The sequence below is a fragment of the Corvus brachyrhynchos genome, unplaced genomic scaffold, assembly GCF_000691975.1.
Source record: "Corvus brachyrhynchos isolate BGI_N302 unplaced genomic scaffold, ASM69197v1 scaffold187, whole genome shotgun sequence".
NCBI lineage: Eukaryota > Metazoa > Chordata > Aves > Passeriformes > Corvidae > Corvus > Corvus brachyrhynchos.
This window is the reverse complement of record NW_008239050.1, coordinates 269,011-287,508: the sequence shown is the minus strand read 5'-3', so window position 1 is coordinate 287,508 and position 18,498 is coordinate 269,011. Positions and strand designations below refer to the sequence as shown.

At 41.1% G+C, this 18,498-nt stretch overlaps 1 protein-coding gene across 1 annotated transcript in view; it reads right to left on the bottom strand.

Annotated features, from left to right (window-relative positions):
- The window catches only part of TG (thyroglobulin), a 148,057-nt gene that overhangs the window by 19,778 nt on the left and 109,781 nt on the right, over positions 1-18,498 (bottom strand). The window contains exons 39-41 of the mRNA XM_017739044.1: positions 12,052-12,216; positions 11,138-11,305; positions 2,002-2,183 (exon numbers count right to left, since the gene is read on the bottom strand). Coding sequence (XP_017594533.1) covers positions 2,002-2,183; positions 11,138-11,305; positions 12,052-12,216 — 515 coding nt within the window. The remainder of the gene's footprint in view (positions 1-2,001; positions 2,184-11,137; positions 11,306-12,051; positions 12,217-18,498) is intronic.

The following is an 18,498-nucleotide window of genomic DNA, read 5'->3' as shown; positions in this document are numbered from 1 at the left end:
TGCTAGCCCTTGCAGCTTTGCAAAAGTCAATGTTTGCACCACATGGAGCCCTGGGCTTAATGTCAGTGATCAAATGTGACAGCCCTGTGTTGTAACAGCTCCTTATAGAAGGATCTCTGGATGGGAAGAATGGTTAAAATGTAAGACCTACAGTGGTTTATTATGGCTTAAAACATCACTGATCTAAAGAATTAACCCCCATGGGTAACAGTGGTGATGGAAGGAGACTGAAGACAAGTTCTGGCTTTGATGCCCATGAACCACAGTGCTTCCACGTGTACTGCAGGCAGTGGCCCCAGATGTCACAGTGATGGGAGGCCCATCCCTGGGACAAGCTACAGGGGAGAACAAATGTGGCAAGATGTGTGAGCTGATAAATGGCACAAAGCTCAGCCCACAACCCTCTGGCTTGTTTACTCCATGACCTAAGTGCACCAGCACACCTGGACCACCCAGAAACCACTGTCCACTTTCTGGATCAGCTGTTTCCAAGAGAATCTTGGCTCCTGTTCATCTCCTGCTCCCTGAGGCTCCCCCAGAGCAATGCTCTGCAGCTCTGATGGAGGAATAAGAGGAAAATCCTGTCTCTGAGGTGTTGTGGACAGGCTCACAGTGGGACAGAAAACGCTGAGAGTGCAGATACCAGGAGCCTGTTGGTATGATGACTCAGTTCAGAACAGAGGTGAAACATCTTGGACAGGCCCACTGGGATTCAAGCCACCAGTTTATAAACCACATCACATTAGAAAAGTAGAGTTTTCATAATTTTTTGATTCATTTCTGGAAAATCTGTTCCACTTAAACATTCAGTCCCTGAATTTGCTCAGAGGTAGAAAATGAGAAGGAAGGAAATTTCTCCTCAGTTTGTCTCCTTTCAGAAAAACTGAACCACTCCCCCAGTTTAAGATCTTTAACTGGCTGAAGCAAACTGGCTGCCCATGGGGAACACAGCAAACTCCAGTCTTCTCCACAGACCAAACAAGCGTGTGTCCCAAGCTAAAGACATCCACCAGGCTCTGTGGCTGACCAAAGGTGTCATGACTGCTGTGAGTCTTAGTTCAATGCACAATGGACTCTGCAGACTGACTTAACCAGAACTGCTGGACCCTGATGTCATTTAGGCATCAAAGCTATGCACATACACGAGGTGGTGTGAACATGGCCCACAGCTCAACTTCCATCTCTCAAAGGTCCATGCAAAATTTCAATGCAAAGGATAGGAGTGCATTTACTGGAGGCAAGTTGCTCATTCATCTGCTGACATGCATGAGGTGCTGGAGCATGTCCAGAGCATGGCAATGGAGTAAGGAATATTCTGGAGCACAAGCCTGATGAAGAGCTGCTGAAAGAGCTGGGGATGTTTAGCCTGGAGGAAAAAAAAAAAAGCTCAGGGGGAACTTTATTGCTCTCTATAACAGCCTGAAAGGAGGTTGTAGTGATGTAAGGATTAGTTTCTTCTCCCAAGTAACAAGCAAGAGGAAATGGCTTCAAGTTGCGCCTGACATTGTGAAGAAATGTATTTTGCAGGTTTCATTAAAAAAAAAATATATATATATATATGTAATTGCTGATAACAAAGTTTTCAAACTTGACCACCAAGGAAAAGTATCTGACTGTATAATTAGGGTACTGGGAATAAAAGGCAGTCTATTAATTCTACTGTCACAGGGATGAGACAACTCAATGAACAGTTGGTGCACAGTATACAAGCAACCCAGACATCTATGACATGAAAATGCAAAAAGCAGCATTAGTAGTCTGAACTCAATATACAATTCTAGAAAGACATGTCAAACTTTGCACAAGACATAAAAATTAGTTCAATTTCTGTTTACCAATGACATTGGAAACCTCACAGAAAATGAAATAATAGTCCCCATTTCCTCTTCATTTGCATAAGAATTTTTCAAGCTTTTCAGAATATAAATGCACATTTGAGATAAGCAAAAAAAAACCTTGCAAAACTCCAATCACACAGTTGTACTAGGATGACTTTCTTACCGGGTGGCATTTTCCAATGCCCTGGAAAAGGATGAATAATCATCAGTTGAGTGTTCAAGGGAGTAATACCATGTAGCTGCATCTTCAATGAATGAGTTGGACTCTTCTCCTCCTAGGGAATTTTGCAGAGCCTGATAAAAGGCTGTTTTGCTGTTGGCTCTTCCTTGACTTTCTTCAAATTTCTGAGAAAAAAGTGCATACATGGAATTCAGAAACAAAACCAAAAGATAAATTTTTTAGTGGAACAATGTAGGCTCAGATCTCCCTCTGCTGGAACAAGTCCTCTGCTGTGATCTCTGATTCCTAGGGGATTGAGTAAGGGACAGTCCTACTTTTGCTTTCCCAAAACAGTCACCAACCAGAAATATTCTTCCTCTGGACATACTATAGGACAGAAACCCTGATCTAGTAAGTCCAAATCATAGGTACCAAGCTGTGCCAATGGACCTCTAACAGAACAGAAATCCTGCTGGCTCTCACAGTAGTTCCAAGGGAAAGTCCTCCACTGCATGTGTGTCCTACTCTGTCTTTCTGATGGTCTCCCTGAATGAAAACTAGAAGAGAGAGAGGGAGATACTGATCTTTTACTTTAAAAACTCCAGAAAGCAAACATGTATAGGCCATTTCACAGCTATGTCACTCTGCCTCTTCTGGGAACACCTACAAAGAAACATGGCTGCTCTAAAGTTCTGTGTTTAGGTCCTTTCTGGAATAACATCTGCCTTAGACCTGGAAGAGAAATTCCATTCCTGCAAATCCCAGTGCAGGGAACAGCCATGATCTTCAAACTTCATAACCCTTAGGGCCTTTCAGAGAAACCAACAGAGTGAAATGCCCTTTCCCTGAGATCTGTGGTCTGAAACCTTTCCTAACATAAAGGTATGTTCCCCAGAGCAAAGTGCCCATGTCACAGGGACCACATTCTATGCCAAACTGTGTATCCAAACATATTTTTACCAAAGCTAAAGACTGCTGGAATTTTTCAACACATCTTTCTTTGAGGAAGTTTTTTATGTTATCAATTCAAGCTTTTCACCATTTTAAAAAATTTATATCAATTTCAGAAACAGAACAACTTCACAAAAAGAAATATCAACCCTGAACTTTCCTGTGCATCAAGTCCTTTCTACAGAGGTCCATATTGGTTGAAACTTGGATAAGAATTCCAGAGAAAAAGATCTACCAAACCACCTCTATTATTCTGGGCAGTCAGTCTGATGCAAACTAGGCCAGTGTCTGCCCAGTTTAGTTACTGTAGATGCTTTACTTAATATATTATTTTGATGGCCCACAGCTGGTTTTCATCATGCTGCTAGAAGGTCTTTCCACAACCCTATACAGAAAGTACAGATGGAATAATAACTTTTCAGTAGATTCACAGAAATGAAAGATGGAAAATAAGTTCCCATGTGCTGAGGATGAGGTTTGTCCTTAGAATACTAATGCTCTGTGCATTTTGATTAAGTGACTTTAAGGGATTTCAAAACTCTACCAAGTATACCAAGGTCCAGGAAGATCTTGGCAATTTTCCTTGCATTTGTAACAGATTCTTCTTTTGCTAGATTTTGGCCCATGCAATGTGAAAGAGTCATGGGGTGCCAGCTTTAGTAACACAGCTGTACATCGAAAAAGATGGGGAGCTCACTCCTGACACATCACTTCATGTGCACAAATGCCACATATGAAACTGCACAGCACTCTTGCCTGCAGAATCATTCAGCTGAAAACCATCAAGGACACGTATATTCTTCTGCAGGAAATAGAAATAATCACTGAAGACCTGACTGCAAGTTCACTGAATTCAAAAGTAATTTTTCCATCACAGCTTCAGAACACATCAGTTCAGCTTCCTACTAACCAGCAGAAGCATTGTTTTATCTAGCTAAGAATCTCTCATTTGGAGACTGGGGCTAGCAGTTGTGGGTAAGAAAAGATGCTTTTCTGTGGCAGTGCAAAGCCCAATCTCTTGTGTATAAATCAACCTGAACAAGCAACTTTCATGCAATACTTTCATTTTGTTGGCTTTTTAAAAGTTATACGTTACCTTATTCTACATCTGTCATGGATACTTAAACCAGAGAGAAATAAAGTGAAAAAACCTTATGGTATTGATTATGTAACCTAGGAACTGATCCATCGCTGTCTCATCCATGGTCAAGTATCAAATCGAAGTTATGGTTGAAAATCACAGAGAAGGAGATGGATCATTGTACAACAACACATGGTTAAGCTGAGGAACTCCCTGCCACATGGTTTTGTGGATGCCAAAAATTGGTGAAGATGAAGTTTCATGGACGAGTTTTTGAATTTTAAAAAAAAGAAAAAAAAGATAGTTTTTAAATACAGGAAGATAATTCAGTATAGGAAGTCCCTGACCTGCAAGGTGCTAGAGGTTTGGAGAGCACTTACCAGCAGTGTCAGATTCGCTTACTCTATTCTTACAAGCAGCCTATTTTAACCACTGCTGGAAACAACATTTTGTGCTAAACAGTCCTTTGAGCTGACTTAGTGTGGTCAGCCTTAGGTATTCAATGTCAGAAGTCAAGGAGAAGAGGCAGGAGGCTGGCTTGGCTGGACAGGGATCCTCTCTTGGAAATAAGGCAAAAAAGGAAGGTGTATGCCCAGTGGAAACAAGGTCAGGTGACATGGGAAGAATACAGAAATGCTGCTTGCCACTGAAGGGAGAGAATTCATTAGGCCAAAGCTCAAGTGGAGGTGAAGCTGCCAGAAATGTGGGGGCAATAAAAAGAGTTTTTTCAAACATATTAATGGCAAAAGGCAGTGTAGAAATAGTATCAACCCTTTACAGAATAAAGATGGTCACCTCATACACAGGGACATGGACAAGGCAGAGATGTTTAATACGTTCTTTGTCCCTGTTTCAACACAGCCGATGGACCAAGGGGATCTCAGTGCCCTGAGCTAGAAGACCATGACTGTGAGAAAGATCAACTCCCAGTTAACTCTGAAATTGTGTGGGATCTTGTTACAGTGGCTAAGTCCACTTCATACCCCCCAAGTTACCCTACAATACTGTGCCAGAAAGTTCTCCCTTTGTCTAGACTCTCCTGGTCACTGGCGCTCTCCCCCCTCCCATCCCTTTTCCCATTGGCCCCTGTTATGTCACTCAACCTTTCCTCTGCCCTCTAGCCCTCAGACTATTGGTTCTGGATGCTCTGCCCGCCTTTGGGAGTTTTCGGGATAAAACCAGCACAGGTGTTCAGTTCTGGGTTCTTTTTGCCTCTGTTTCCTTCGGGTGTGTTGCCATTAAACACCTCGGAATTGCACGCAGAGAACCCCTCTCGCCTCTCTGTCTCCGGTTCGTGCACAGACTGTGTGTGTGAGTGGTTGTTCGCGACCACCTGCGAAGGTGAGGTTGCGTGCACGCGTGGGTGCTGGCACAGTGCTGCCTAAGTGTCTCCACGAGGGACCCTGTGGAAAGAACGTGGCATCGATCCACCGAAGCCCTCATTCAATAGGATCTCGTGCTCCAGCTGGATCCCTACAAATCTATGGGGCCAGATGGGATTCAGCTGAGAATTCTCATCAAAATTCTCATCAGCCAGCTGGCTGATGCCATTCCAAAGCCTCTCTTTATGATTTTTGAGCAGTCTTGGGAATCCAGAGAGGTCCCAGCTGACTGGAAGCTGTTGAACATTGTCCTGATTTTCAACAAGGGCAAGAAGGAGGACCCCACAGACTACAGGCCTGTCAGTCTCACTTCAGTACCTAGTAAAGTAATGGAGAAGATTATTCTGAGAGGTATTGAAAATCACCTGAAAGAAAGTGCAGTCATTGGTCTCAGCCAGCACAGCTTCATGAGGGGAAAGTTCTGTTTATCAAATCTCATTTCCTTTTATGACAAGGTAACCCACCTAGTTGGTCTGGGGAAGCCAGTGGATGTAATCTCTTTGGGTTTCAATAAAGCTTTTGACACTATCTCTCACACAATTCTTCCAAAAAAAAATGTCCAGCTTTCACCTGAATAACTGTGATACATGACTGGTGAGCAACTGACTCATGAGTGGGGCACCAAGGGGTATATGGAATGGGGTGACATCAGGCTGGTGACTGGTCACTAGTGGGGTTCCACAGGGCTCCATCCTTGGCCCAGTTCTTTTCAGCATCTTCATTAATGACCTGGACACAAAACTCAAAGAAAGTTTGCTGATGCTACTAAATCAGCACAGCATCTCCAGCCAGGCAAGGGAGGGGATTGTCCCGCTCTGCTCTGTGCTGGGACAGCCTCATCTCAAGAACTTTGTGCAGTTTTGGGTACCACAATATAATAAAAAAAGACATTAAGCTTTTAGAGACCATTCAAAGGACTACAAGGATGGTGAAGAGTCTGGAGGAGAAGCTGTATGACGAGCAGCTGAGGTCACTTGGTCTGTTCCACCTGGAGAAGAGGAGACTGAGGGGAGACCTCACTGCAGTTGCAGCTCCCTGTGAGGGGAAGTGGAGGGGCGGTCACTGATCTCTCCACTCTCATCACCCGTGACAGGACCCAAGGGAATGGGTCCTGAAGTTGTGTCAGGGAAGGTTAATGTTTAAATGTCAACAAAGGTTTTTCACCCAGAGAGTGGCTGGACACTGGAACAGGCTCCCCAGGGAAGTGGTCACAGCACCAAGCCTGACAGATTTCAAGAAGGCTTTGGACAATGCTCTCAAGCATGTTGTGGGATTCTTGGGGTGTCAGGGACACAAGTTGGACTTAATGATCTTGAAGGGTCCCTTCCAACTCAACGTATTCTATGATTCTGTTCTTTGATTCACTGTGCCTATGTACTGGTTTCTGTGGTCTTCAAAATGGCCCAAAAACTCTGCAATTTTCAGAGTTTTCTCAGCAATAATTTGTAACACTGTGGGGCCCCCAAGACATGTTGAGTCAGATGAAAGAGGACTCAGCAGGCAGAGATGGATGATAAACAGAACTAGCACTTGTAAGAGATGGTGAGAATTTTCAGCCCTCAAACAGCACTAAAATAGCACAACCTGAGTCCATTTCTCAAGTGTTGCTTTGGCTACAGTATAACTTAAACATCTGACTTAAACATGATAGCCAAAACCAAAGCAGTATGTTGAAAATGAAATTCATTAAACATTAAAAAGACAAAATATTTTAACTTCCCAGAAACAGATTCAGTTCGACCGATTTTCCATGTCCAACATATGTTTCCATTAGAAAATATATGACCAGGGAACAATTTTCAAACCACAGTAGATACAACAGCTGCTACCAGATTAATAGAAACAGCTGCACATTATGTAAAATAATTTACATTTTGCTATCCTTTAAAGAGGCATTAGGAATTGATCTCAGAATCACAATGGGGTTTTCTAAGAAAGTATATAAGAAAATAATTAAAGGCAGCAGGTGCATCCCTTTCTACTCTTCTGATGATTCAAAAACATCATAAACATTGATTAAATATTGAGTTAAATAATGCTTGCTGTTCTTTTTGCTACAGGATAGCTTATAGAGCATATGAGTGAATCTGGCCCAGTGTTTTACTTAAAAAGAGATTGTAGCAGTAGGTAGACCAAATATTTACATCTTCTAAGGGGCAAAATGTACTTTTCCGACAAACTGAAATAGTGATAACACTAACTAACTAACTGTGTATGTACAGATCTCAGGCCTTAAATGGCTTTTGACAAACACTGTCACAAAAGATGGTGAAAGATCTGCCAGCCACTAGCAGAGTCTTCCAGGAATTCCAACTAGTTTCAATATGGAGCAAATAGTTGATTTCAGCCCATTCTCCTCACTGATGGCATTTAGGAGAACACTTCTCCCCTGGTCATTACAATAAATATACACATATCTGCCACCTGTTGTATATTGCTGAATACCTTTTTCCATAAATAAATTGACTGTAATATAGTGCAGGATGGAAATTCTGTCCTGCACAGATCCATTTGCTTACATGAGGAAAATAAACTAGATTTCTATCTACACACTCCCCTATGTCCTGGATTTGGGTTCTGCACCCCACTAGATTGTACTAAGGAGGGAAAGAAAAAGAAAGAAAACACATGAAGTACAACCTCAGTCTTTCAACTAAATCCTTGCAAAGTGGAGATTCCATAGTAGGCATTTAACATATGGAGGATACAGCCTGGGCTATACTGACCTACATGCATATACAGATAAACACAAACATAAAGCAGCATGAATGAATCCATAAATGTAATGCCATTAGGTCCTCCCACCTGAGCATCACATAAAGGACAGGGATAAAATTTTGTCCAGTTGGGAATTGAAATCAACATTTTTAGAAGTTTCTGCTCAGCTGCCCTAATCTATGACTGCTCAAAGCTAATATTCCCTGAAGATCTGCCATGGGAATTGCAGTAAATGGGTTCAGGCTTAACCACTCCATATGTCACATAATAATGCATTATACTACCACTTGCCATTCCCTTAACAAACTCTGCTTTGTTTCTCACTTAGTTTCAACCATCTGATGGCTGCACTGGGGATGAGTAGGAAGTGCTCCAGGAAGTGATGAATCTGTCTCAGTTCACATGAATAAGCATTTCAGTGAATGCCATAAAATGGACATTTCATTGGCATATTCTCTGCTGCAAACATCACTGAGAGACCTCAGCCTTTAACTGTAAGCAAATTGAACATAAATGTTTTGCTAGCACATAAGTGGTGCCTTCTGTCTTTCTCTTTCATTTTTAATAGCAAAGACCTTAATAAGGACAAGCGCAGCGTTGCGGTGGGAGTACAGAGACACCCAGCACAACCAAATGCCAGTAGGATCCCACAGAACAACATGGTGCCAGCTGGATTTTCCACTTTCTGATCTGGAGGTTTCACTCTCACTTCTCTCTGAAGAGTGCAAAGAGTTTCTAAAATTTGAATGCAGCTCCAGTCTAAGATGATAAGATTTGCATCATGTCTCAAGCTTGCTTACATCCAAATGGCTAAAAGTGTCTCCTTATCATTTACAGGATCAGTATTAACAGGGATTAGGGTTAGTAGAGCAAGTCCTTGACTGAATTTCCTGAGAAACCAGTGGAGCAAGTCAGAGGGGTAAATGCTTTTACCCCTCACTCTTTGCACTGTCTACACTGAAATCAGTCATCCTAAAGAAGATGGAAATTGCCAGAGCACCTTTTAGCTGTGTTTGTCTACTGAAATACATGCATGGTTCTTCTCTCTGCAGAGCAGGAACACAACCATAGGGGGATTTTCACCCCAGGGAGGTTTGGTTCCCTCTTTTTAGAACAGATAATTACTTTGGTTGTAGTCAATGGCAAACTAGTAATGCCTTGGTTCCCCAGGTGCAGTTCAGTGCTCTGTCCACCAGCTAAGCCTTTCCACACTCCTTAGTGTACCAGTAAAACCAGATTTCAGTATTCCTAGAGAGGTGCAAGTCAGATTTACCTCAAAGGAACCCTTAAAATTAATAATGTAGATGGGTGGGATATGGTGTGGGTTGTCTCAAATCCTTCTTTAAAGTCTATTGTGGGGAGGGGACATTTAGCACAAGTTAAAGATCTCTTACAATACTTGTAACAGAGGAAATGGGGCACAGACTTCCAGGTAACAAACACCATCTGCACTAGTTTCTGTCCCTGCAGCTAAATACATCTGTGACTTATTCAGGACTTCATCATCAGACTGACTGCAACCATACATGGTCGTGGCCAGCACCTGGAAACACTGCTGAGGGCCTGGAGAATGCACGTTCTTAAATAGCTCAGTGATGGAAGGAGCATTACCATTTCCCAGCAATTAATGCCCTAACCATGTTAACAAGGGAGAAATCAGGAAACTTTAACCTTACAGCAGGTCTTTAAGAAAACAACCCAGACAGGAATGCAGAGTGGTCAAAGCATTCATATTCCCTCAAGTCCTAAAAACCTGAAGCCACAGGAGAAGAGAAATAAAGGAAAATGTGCATTAAAAAGAATCATCAGTAGATATGACCCTTTTTACAGTTGAGTTGCACCAGCATACTGAGTTCCCTTCCAATCTTATTTTCTGCAAGCCTTTTAAAAAAAAGATATTTCAGATTTTATTTTTGGACAGGAAACATTTTTTCTGTGGAACTCTCAGTTGCAAGTGTTTTATCTTTTCATTTCAATCTGACGGTGCTGGGATTTAGCACTTGTGCCTTTCACCACCACCATGATTTGTTGCAAAATTTTTAATACATCATGGAATTTCATCTCAATTTTGCAGACAATTGTAATATGCAGAAACAGTGGTAAAGGAAATAATTTCACTTCCTAGTCTTCATCACAGGACTTGTAATGAGGTCACTGAGGTTACACCTCCAAACCTCTCATAGGGTTTGGATCATTATCTGCAGGCCTCCAGCATCACACTATATCTTCTGTGCCTTTTTCCTATGACTTTCTCTTGCAATTGATTCCAAAAGAGGAAAATACATGAAATAAGAGCAGGAAAGTTCTGATAGAGAATAAACAAGTAATATGAACTTAATTTAGGTGGGCCATTAATTCTGAATTAAATTGGTCTATGTGCTATTACTACCAGCAGAGAGAAGCTGGGACTGACCTTTCACTGCCTTCTAAGAGATGAAATCCGCAGTTTTTGCAAGATAGCAACAAACAGTACAGCATGGATGCAATTCTTTTTGGTTTCACCAGTTTATGTCTGGAAACCTTAGACCACACATGAGGCCAGTGCTGTTCTTTGTTACAGCTAGTCCATATTCAGAATCATCTTTACAAGAAAATATACTTCTAGGAGGCAACAGAGGAAACAGGTTGCTAAAAAAAACCCAAAATGCTGACTTAATCCTGCTGTGTAGTGAAGAAACTCATAATCAAGTTGCTTTCTTCTTTGTGAGGTACTACTGAGATTGAAATATAAATAGGATTTTAAAGACAGTAAAACATAAATGCTAAATCACTTCTGATCTCTTACCTTTTCATATATGCCACAGAAATGTTAATCAACAAATATTATTATGCCATTAATCATCCTGACTATGACTGGCTGGAGAAGGACAATGTATTTGCATATTTCCATGGAACATAGTTCACAACTTGTAGACTCAAAAAGCATCTCTCCAGGCTGCATATGATTATTGTCATCACCGTAATCACAGTGATACCATCAGCTCATTAACAGGGAGTGTGTTCCCACCTTAATTGCCTTGGCTCTGCTGATAAGCCCATCTTGCTGAGCACTTCCAATGAGCAGATCTACTTTCTGAAGCTGAGGGCGCTGCAGGGCCTTAGCCAAAGATTCCTGGAGGTAAATTCCATCCATCACTGGACCCCAGTACTGGAATGGGCCACTTATAGCTAGCAGCTATGTTGGCAAAAAAAAAAAAAAAAGCAAGAATTGTGCAGTTAATTTAGCTTACCCTTTCAATACTATTTTATTTATGCTTAGTTCAACTGATCTGATACCCTTCAAGTGAACAAGTTACCAAGTACTATAAATGCAAACTCATCATTGGCAGGAAACAATGATTTTGCTGACAATCTCAGTGGGTGAAATGAGCTGAAGAGGCCAAGAGAAATGATGGTCTTATAGTCATAAAAATGTTATTTTAAACGAGGGATTGACTCTGTGCTGGTCCTCATCAGAAAATTTATTGCCAGTGGGTGTTTTAATTTGTGAGTAAAGGATCCATCTCTAGAATTATTTATACTGCAGCTTTCACAAGCCTCCCACTTCAATGACATCCCACCCTGCTTAGTTTTCTGCATAAATTCTGTTAGTAAAGCTACAGACATTTGTCTCTCCTCTAGGGTAACACCCAGGGGCAGACAAGAGGCAACTGAAGGAACACAAAAAACTATATTTAGATTTATTTTAGAAGACATGATAAAAGAAGTGTAAAAGGAATTTAGTCTAAAGCAGAATCAAACTGTGAGTATTCATAGCTCAGAGCTGGATGTCATGGACAACAACTTCCCTCCACCAAAAATAGTCCAGTTCCTCTTTCACAAGGATTCAGAGTAAATTATTTTTTTAAGCTTTCTCACAGCTTTGTATGAATAGAAACTTTTTGATCTCTTGCCAATGGCATATGTTTTGCTATGTTGTACCTTAGTCTGTGCATCATTGAGGACACGAGCAGGCAACTGGCGAAGGCAGGCTACAATTTCCTCACTTGTGGATGAAGGGCATCCCACATCTTCAGCCAGGGCTGCTGCTTGGGTCTGTGCTCTCCTTGTAGTAATTATGGATGATGGAGAAAAAGCTGAGCCTCCCTAGAAAAAAAAAAACGCACAGTATCAGTCAACATAGGTTGTCAGAACACTTGGTCCCCTGGTGAAAAAAGATGAGAAGCAAAATCTGTCCAGCTGCAGAAGGTAAAACACTGGCTTTTAAATCAAAATAAGCAAGTTCTAAAGATCAAAGCAAAGGTATGAAGGGCTGGTTTGGCTGTTTCCAGCTCTGCCATGGTTATTTTGGAAAAGCTCTGAGATGTGTCTACGTTATGTCCCTAACCAAATCAAAAATCTTTCTGAAAACTTTGCTGGAAGGAGAAACACTGAGACAGAAGCAGATACAAAGAAGGTGCTGTGAGACACATGAGGGAATGGAGAGCCCATCTTATAAGAGGAGACCAAGCAGAGTTTTATCATAGCTCTGATAAACAAGGACTGAGAGCAGGCATGATGTCCATAAAGAAGAGCTATTTCTACCTTGGGACAATGCTGGTTCAAGGACAAATGAGCACTAGGTATTCACACTGAGTGTAAATTACTTTTGGCTAGAAACTGAAGATAGCTAACACAAGGAGCAGTGAGAGTTTGGAAGTGCTATGAATGGAGGAAGGAGGAACAAAAGATTAAAAGAAACTGCAGAAGATCAACCAGAGCATGAAGATCAAAACCAGAGCACAGGCTACAGTCGAGTCTCTACCCCAGACTCTGCACATTTTTCCTACAGCTATGCCAACATAGAAAATGTTCTTAACAAGAAAGGATGGCACAACATTTTTGAGTAAACAAGAAAACTACCTGTTGAAAATGCAGATAAATTAGCTTAAATCTGATAAGATCTGACCTAGAACAGAAAGGCTGGAATAGCTCTGACATGGTTCAAATGACTAATTTCCAAACATTTGCATCAGTGTACTGTAACAGCTGCTAAGATTAGCTTCTGTCCTCTAAAAACCCCACACCCTAGATGCATGACATGAAAGATCCTGATCTATTGAACTGATTAACTTCTTACTGAATTTGCTCAAAGCATAACTACAAGTCTGCAAAAGCAAGTTAAAAAGAAACAGAAAACAACAGCAAATCCTTAAATTGAAATTGTCTCAAACCTCTGAGCCCGCGGAACTCTGTGCAGCCCTGGCCAGCACCCAGGACATTTTTTATATTTCAAAAAAGCAGAGCCATTGATACTAATAGGATACCATTGCTCACAACTGGAGAAATTGGTTTCCAAAAAATAGTGAGAAAGAGGTTATTGTTTGGGCATAGAGACAGTCTTTTTAGTTCACTGCATGTCAAATTTCCCGTGCTACCTTCCTGAAAGGTTTCTCTTACTTTTTAACAGATCTGGAAAATAAGCGCTGTTATTAGCTTAATGATTGAGATGCAGATGGTTGCACATAAGCAAAGGAAAAGCCTATTTCTTTAATGTAGGCTATTAGAAGAGCCATCTTCAGTATTAAGAGGGTGGAAGAACTAAAGAAGAAGAAATAAATACCACTTGGTCTTATTCCTCACTTCTGCACTCAGTTTAGATGAGAACTCGAGTGAGCAATGGGCTTTATCCTCTCATGGGATTTGCAGTGGCCTATTTTGTGTTTGTAAGGCACGATATTTGCCAGCTGCTGACTAGGTGCACTGACTCAGCTGGTCATGAGAGAGAAAGAAAAATATCTTTGATGAGAGTATCTTGTCTGTGGGTGGGTCCCCAGTGCACGGAATGAGAACCATGTATTTTAACCTGGCCTTTGGAAGAGCAGGTTTGTCAGAGCTATGATGAGGGAGACTGGAAAATGGATAACACAACACGTCAGCTTCCCTCAGAAGAGTAGTTTCCTTGCATTTCATTTGGAGTAAGGAATTATGAGCCCCCTCAATATAGCAGAGAATTTAAATCCAGGATTGCACAATATTTACCCACTAATCTGGCAAACATATTCTTCCACATAAGATCTGAACGTGACCAGCATGCTTTATCAAGTGTCCAGTAGCTCCAAATGGCATTCATTTAAAACAAAACAAAATAAAATCATAAAAAATTAAAGGACTTCAGTTTCCACAACACCAAAAGTTTCACAAATTTTGAAAGTGTAAGTTTCTGTGGATGATACATGGAATCCAAAAATTCACTGGGACCCATAAAAACATCCTGGTGTGTGCTTGATTTTGAATACATCTCCTCCCAGAGACTTTAAAAGCTGTGCCAAGTTTCCCTGTCTCAGATATCTACAACCTGAAAGATTGCCCCGAGGTCATGTACTGAGTAAAACAGAGACTACAAAAGGTTCTGGATAGAAGTGTCCCACAAGTTCTCTACCATGGGGGCAGAAGTAAAAGCCTGGGCAGGCAAATCTTCATGTCACAGCATGGGATGCATATGGGCTAGTAGTAGATATGGTTGAAGCTCGACAAGTAAAAGAAAAACCCCAAACTTCTGCAAATACATTTCTGAGGGGAGTAGAGCTTGATGGAGCCTTACGCTGGCTGTGGATATTTTCTCTTCCTTCTGTGAGCAGTTACAACAGGTTTATGTGCTCTTTATTCTGTACATTTCTTCCATTTTCCATGTTAACAGCCACTTCCTCAGTTTGCTTTTTTTGGTAACACTCATACTCAGGAAGCAAGTCTGGCATTTGGGGTTTGAAAGAGACCAAATCTTTGGGGTTTGAAAGACATGTGGTATCTACAACTTTTAATCATGTTTAATTTTTACTAGGACTGGAAGCAGGTGATAGAGAAACACAAGGCATCATTCAAGCAGTATTTGAAAACAATACCATTATGCTTCCTTCCCAGGTGCTTCCAAAATATGTTTCAGACTTTAAAAACATGGCTCCTCTTAGGGAAGAAGTTATGCAAGCCAAATTGTACCAGTTCTCTGCTTTTCAAATTCACATCAAAATTCAGGGTCGTTGTTTCTTCATCATTGCCAAAAAACCCCCTCAGGAACAAATAAGTGAGAACAGAAGCTGGCATTGCCCTGAAATAATTTTCTTTCTTTTTTGAGCCTGCAGTTTTCACATTAAACAGAAATCTTCCCTAAACACTGAATCCATGTTAGAGGCTGGCTCAGGACACAGAGAATAACAGAGCTACACTGAGCATTTCCTTATTTTCCTATAAAAATATAATTTATTTGTGGGATCAGTCCCAGCAACCAGTAATAGAGGACTTGCGTGTTTTAAAAAATAGGACTATTTAGGCAGAAGCAGAAATAGTGGAGGGCCTGTTTATTTCCATTACATGATACCCATATTACCATCAACATGACAGAATCATGAATCAGAAAACCAAAAATAATGAGATCAGCTCAAGAATAACAAACACTGTGTTCTTTTTGCTAGTCCTCTGTTTTTTAATTCACCAGGAATTCTCCTGTACCTATGAACACAAGAACTAAAAAATTCACATTTAAAACTAACAAGTGAAATCTTCAGATATTCCTGCAGAGTTTTTTTTTAAAGCAAACCTCTAAAAAAATTACATTCACAATAAAATTAGTCATTAGCCACCTTGTCATCACTGGGAATTTCTTGTCTCAGCATCGTTTAGAAGGGATTTACAGGGAACTGAAGCCACACACACTTCTTGTTTTAGCTGTCCTCACAGATGGACCCACTGTCAACAGAGGAAGTTCTGATGACATTTTTGACAACAACCCAGTCGAAAGTGTTCAGTACTGAACTGCTAAGAAGAAGCAGTTGCAACTGTGTTACACAATCCACAGCAGCATTGTTACACTGCCCTCCGAAATTTGTAGGAATAGGAGGAACTTTACAGTGTTGAGCAATACACCTGCTGCAACAAATGATGGCATTGAAAATGGGAAGCAAAGCCTTCAGTACTATTTAGTTCAGGGAGCAGGGGCATTGTTAGCATTTCTTAATTTCTCTTTTCAATATTAGAGGTTCAGCTACACAGTAGAAATTCAGGTACTAGGAAATGTAGCAGCTGACAATGGTGAGAAGCTGATGAATCAGTTTTATGTGACGGTGAAGTCTCACTTTGATATCAGGCTGTGACCAGCTGAACTGGGGCTGGTGCCTCTTGCAGACTTCTCTTTTGGGACATCATAGCTCAACAGATTTTCATTGGTGCTATCCTGACCATCCCAATTCTTCCTCCACAAGCTCTTGCTGCTATTCTGATGAGATGATAAAGAAGAATATATGGACCTGTGCTTGGTTTGTGTGACCAAGTTTTGGTAGTGAGGGAGCCTAAATGAAGTAATTGTAGTGTTGGGAGGAAGAGTGAGAGTGGAAAATTACAGAGAGTCATAATAGTAGTTTACTTCTCATTATTCTCCTCTGTTTAACTGGTAATAAATGAAACTAATTAAATTAAATTAAATTAAATTAAACTAACTTCCCTGTTTTGTCTATGATGGTAACCAGTGGGTGATCTCCCCCTGTACTTATCTTGACCCATGAGAATTTCATTATATTTTCCCTCCCCTGCCAGCTGAGGAGGGCAGTGACAGAGCAGGTTTAGTGGGCACCTGGTGTCCAGCCAGAGTGAACCCACCACAGTTCTATCACTGTACTCTGTACCTTTGTCTCACAACATATCTGGAAAAGACAATTGCCATATAAGCTGCAGTGCTGAATGTCTTTTGATTCCTCATTTAGTTTGGAAGCTCACTTCTGCAAAATTTTTCAAAAATTATTCAGAACATATCAAATGATTAGAAACTTCACTGGAACTAGGTTTTATCACCCACACTCTGCAAACCCAAACCCAGCTTCCTGTCCTCTTATCATGACTTCTTGTTCTTTTCCAAACTAACTTGAAAACTAAATTCTTGCTTGAGCCACATTGTCTCCTCAACACACACACTCCCTGTAAGTGAATGTAGTTTCTCTGAAGGCTGCCACCAAAGCAGGCTTTTTGTCTGCCCTGAACCATGCTACAGGCAACACAAACAGCAATTACAATAACACCACCCAAAAATGAGATCAAAAGACATCTAATGCAAACTGTCCTGAGAATTCTACTTTCCCAAAAGAACCAGCTGTACAGCAATATTTTATTTGTTAAAAATAGGCACTCTCCAGGCTCAGATGCACACAGTTCCCAGCCAGAAGTATCTGTCAGACCATCTGGTTTGACCTCCGGGACAGCCAGGGCTCTTCCATTTCCTGACTGCTGAGCTCAAGTGCTTCCTATCACTTAAAGCATGGCTTGTGTTTGACTAATGCCTGATCTTGCATGAAGCATTTACGCTGGGCTCAGAGACATGGAGAAATGGACACCACAGCCTTCTCCTTGGCAGTTTGTGCGTAAAGATAATCACTTCATGGACAGACAACAGCACCTTATTTCTGTTTGAGGGTGATTTCAGTTTCAGTTAAAGATACTATTTAAATCCTGGTTTTTCTCCCTGCAAAAATAAGCAAGATGCAACTAAGTGACCACTGACTCACTTTTCTAGTAATCATAGGAGATTATTCTTTAACAGACTGGATTTAAAATATTTTCAGAAGTTGTTTTTAATTTGGAGCCTATTTGCTTCTTTCTTGCAGGGCTTTTTTCCAGTATCCTGCACTGTTTTTCCTTAGACATCCAATTCTGCATAGTGACAAGTGCTTACAAGACACCAGGGCTGCAGGGCTCTATGTGATGACATTAATGTCATTTGCCCAGGGTTTCATGAAGTCTGGCTTCAGGAGCCTGAAGAAGTAGAAAACTTTGGGACCAGCTTAGGGAGTCTCTGTCACAGCTAAGAAGACATTTGGCAGACACCTGGCAAACACCAGCACAGGGAGTGTAACAGGGAATTGGCAGATCAGTCCAGCAATGGAAAGGGAGACTGATATACAAACGCTTTTCCCTCCATAATTGTCTACTAGACTGTAATTTCCATATAAGAATGGGGGGAAGGCAAGGGTTTTCTTTCTTATATCAAAAATAACATTTTGAAGAAGGAAGACTTCTTTTTTGTATATCAGCCTTTGCAAACCTGTCTTTGCTGACATCAGAGGCAGCCCTGCAGGGGCAATGTTCCTCTCACAAGTGACTCACAGAGTGCCTGTGTCAGGTTAGTGACTTGAATAACAGGATATGAATACTTCTAAGATGACATACAAAGCCCCACTTAATTCATATAAGCACTTTCTTACATTTAGATGTAAACACTACCTTATCAATTATCCTATTTAAAACTATTAGCTAAATGCACTGAAAGGGTAAACCAGCTCTCATCATTACACAAGAGCAGACAGCCACCAGCAGCAGGCAGAAATGACACACAAATGGAGAATTCTATTTACCTCCCTCCTCTGCAAACTCATCTGTTCCTCTACAAGCACGGTACAAACTATGTCT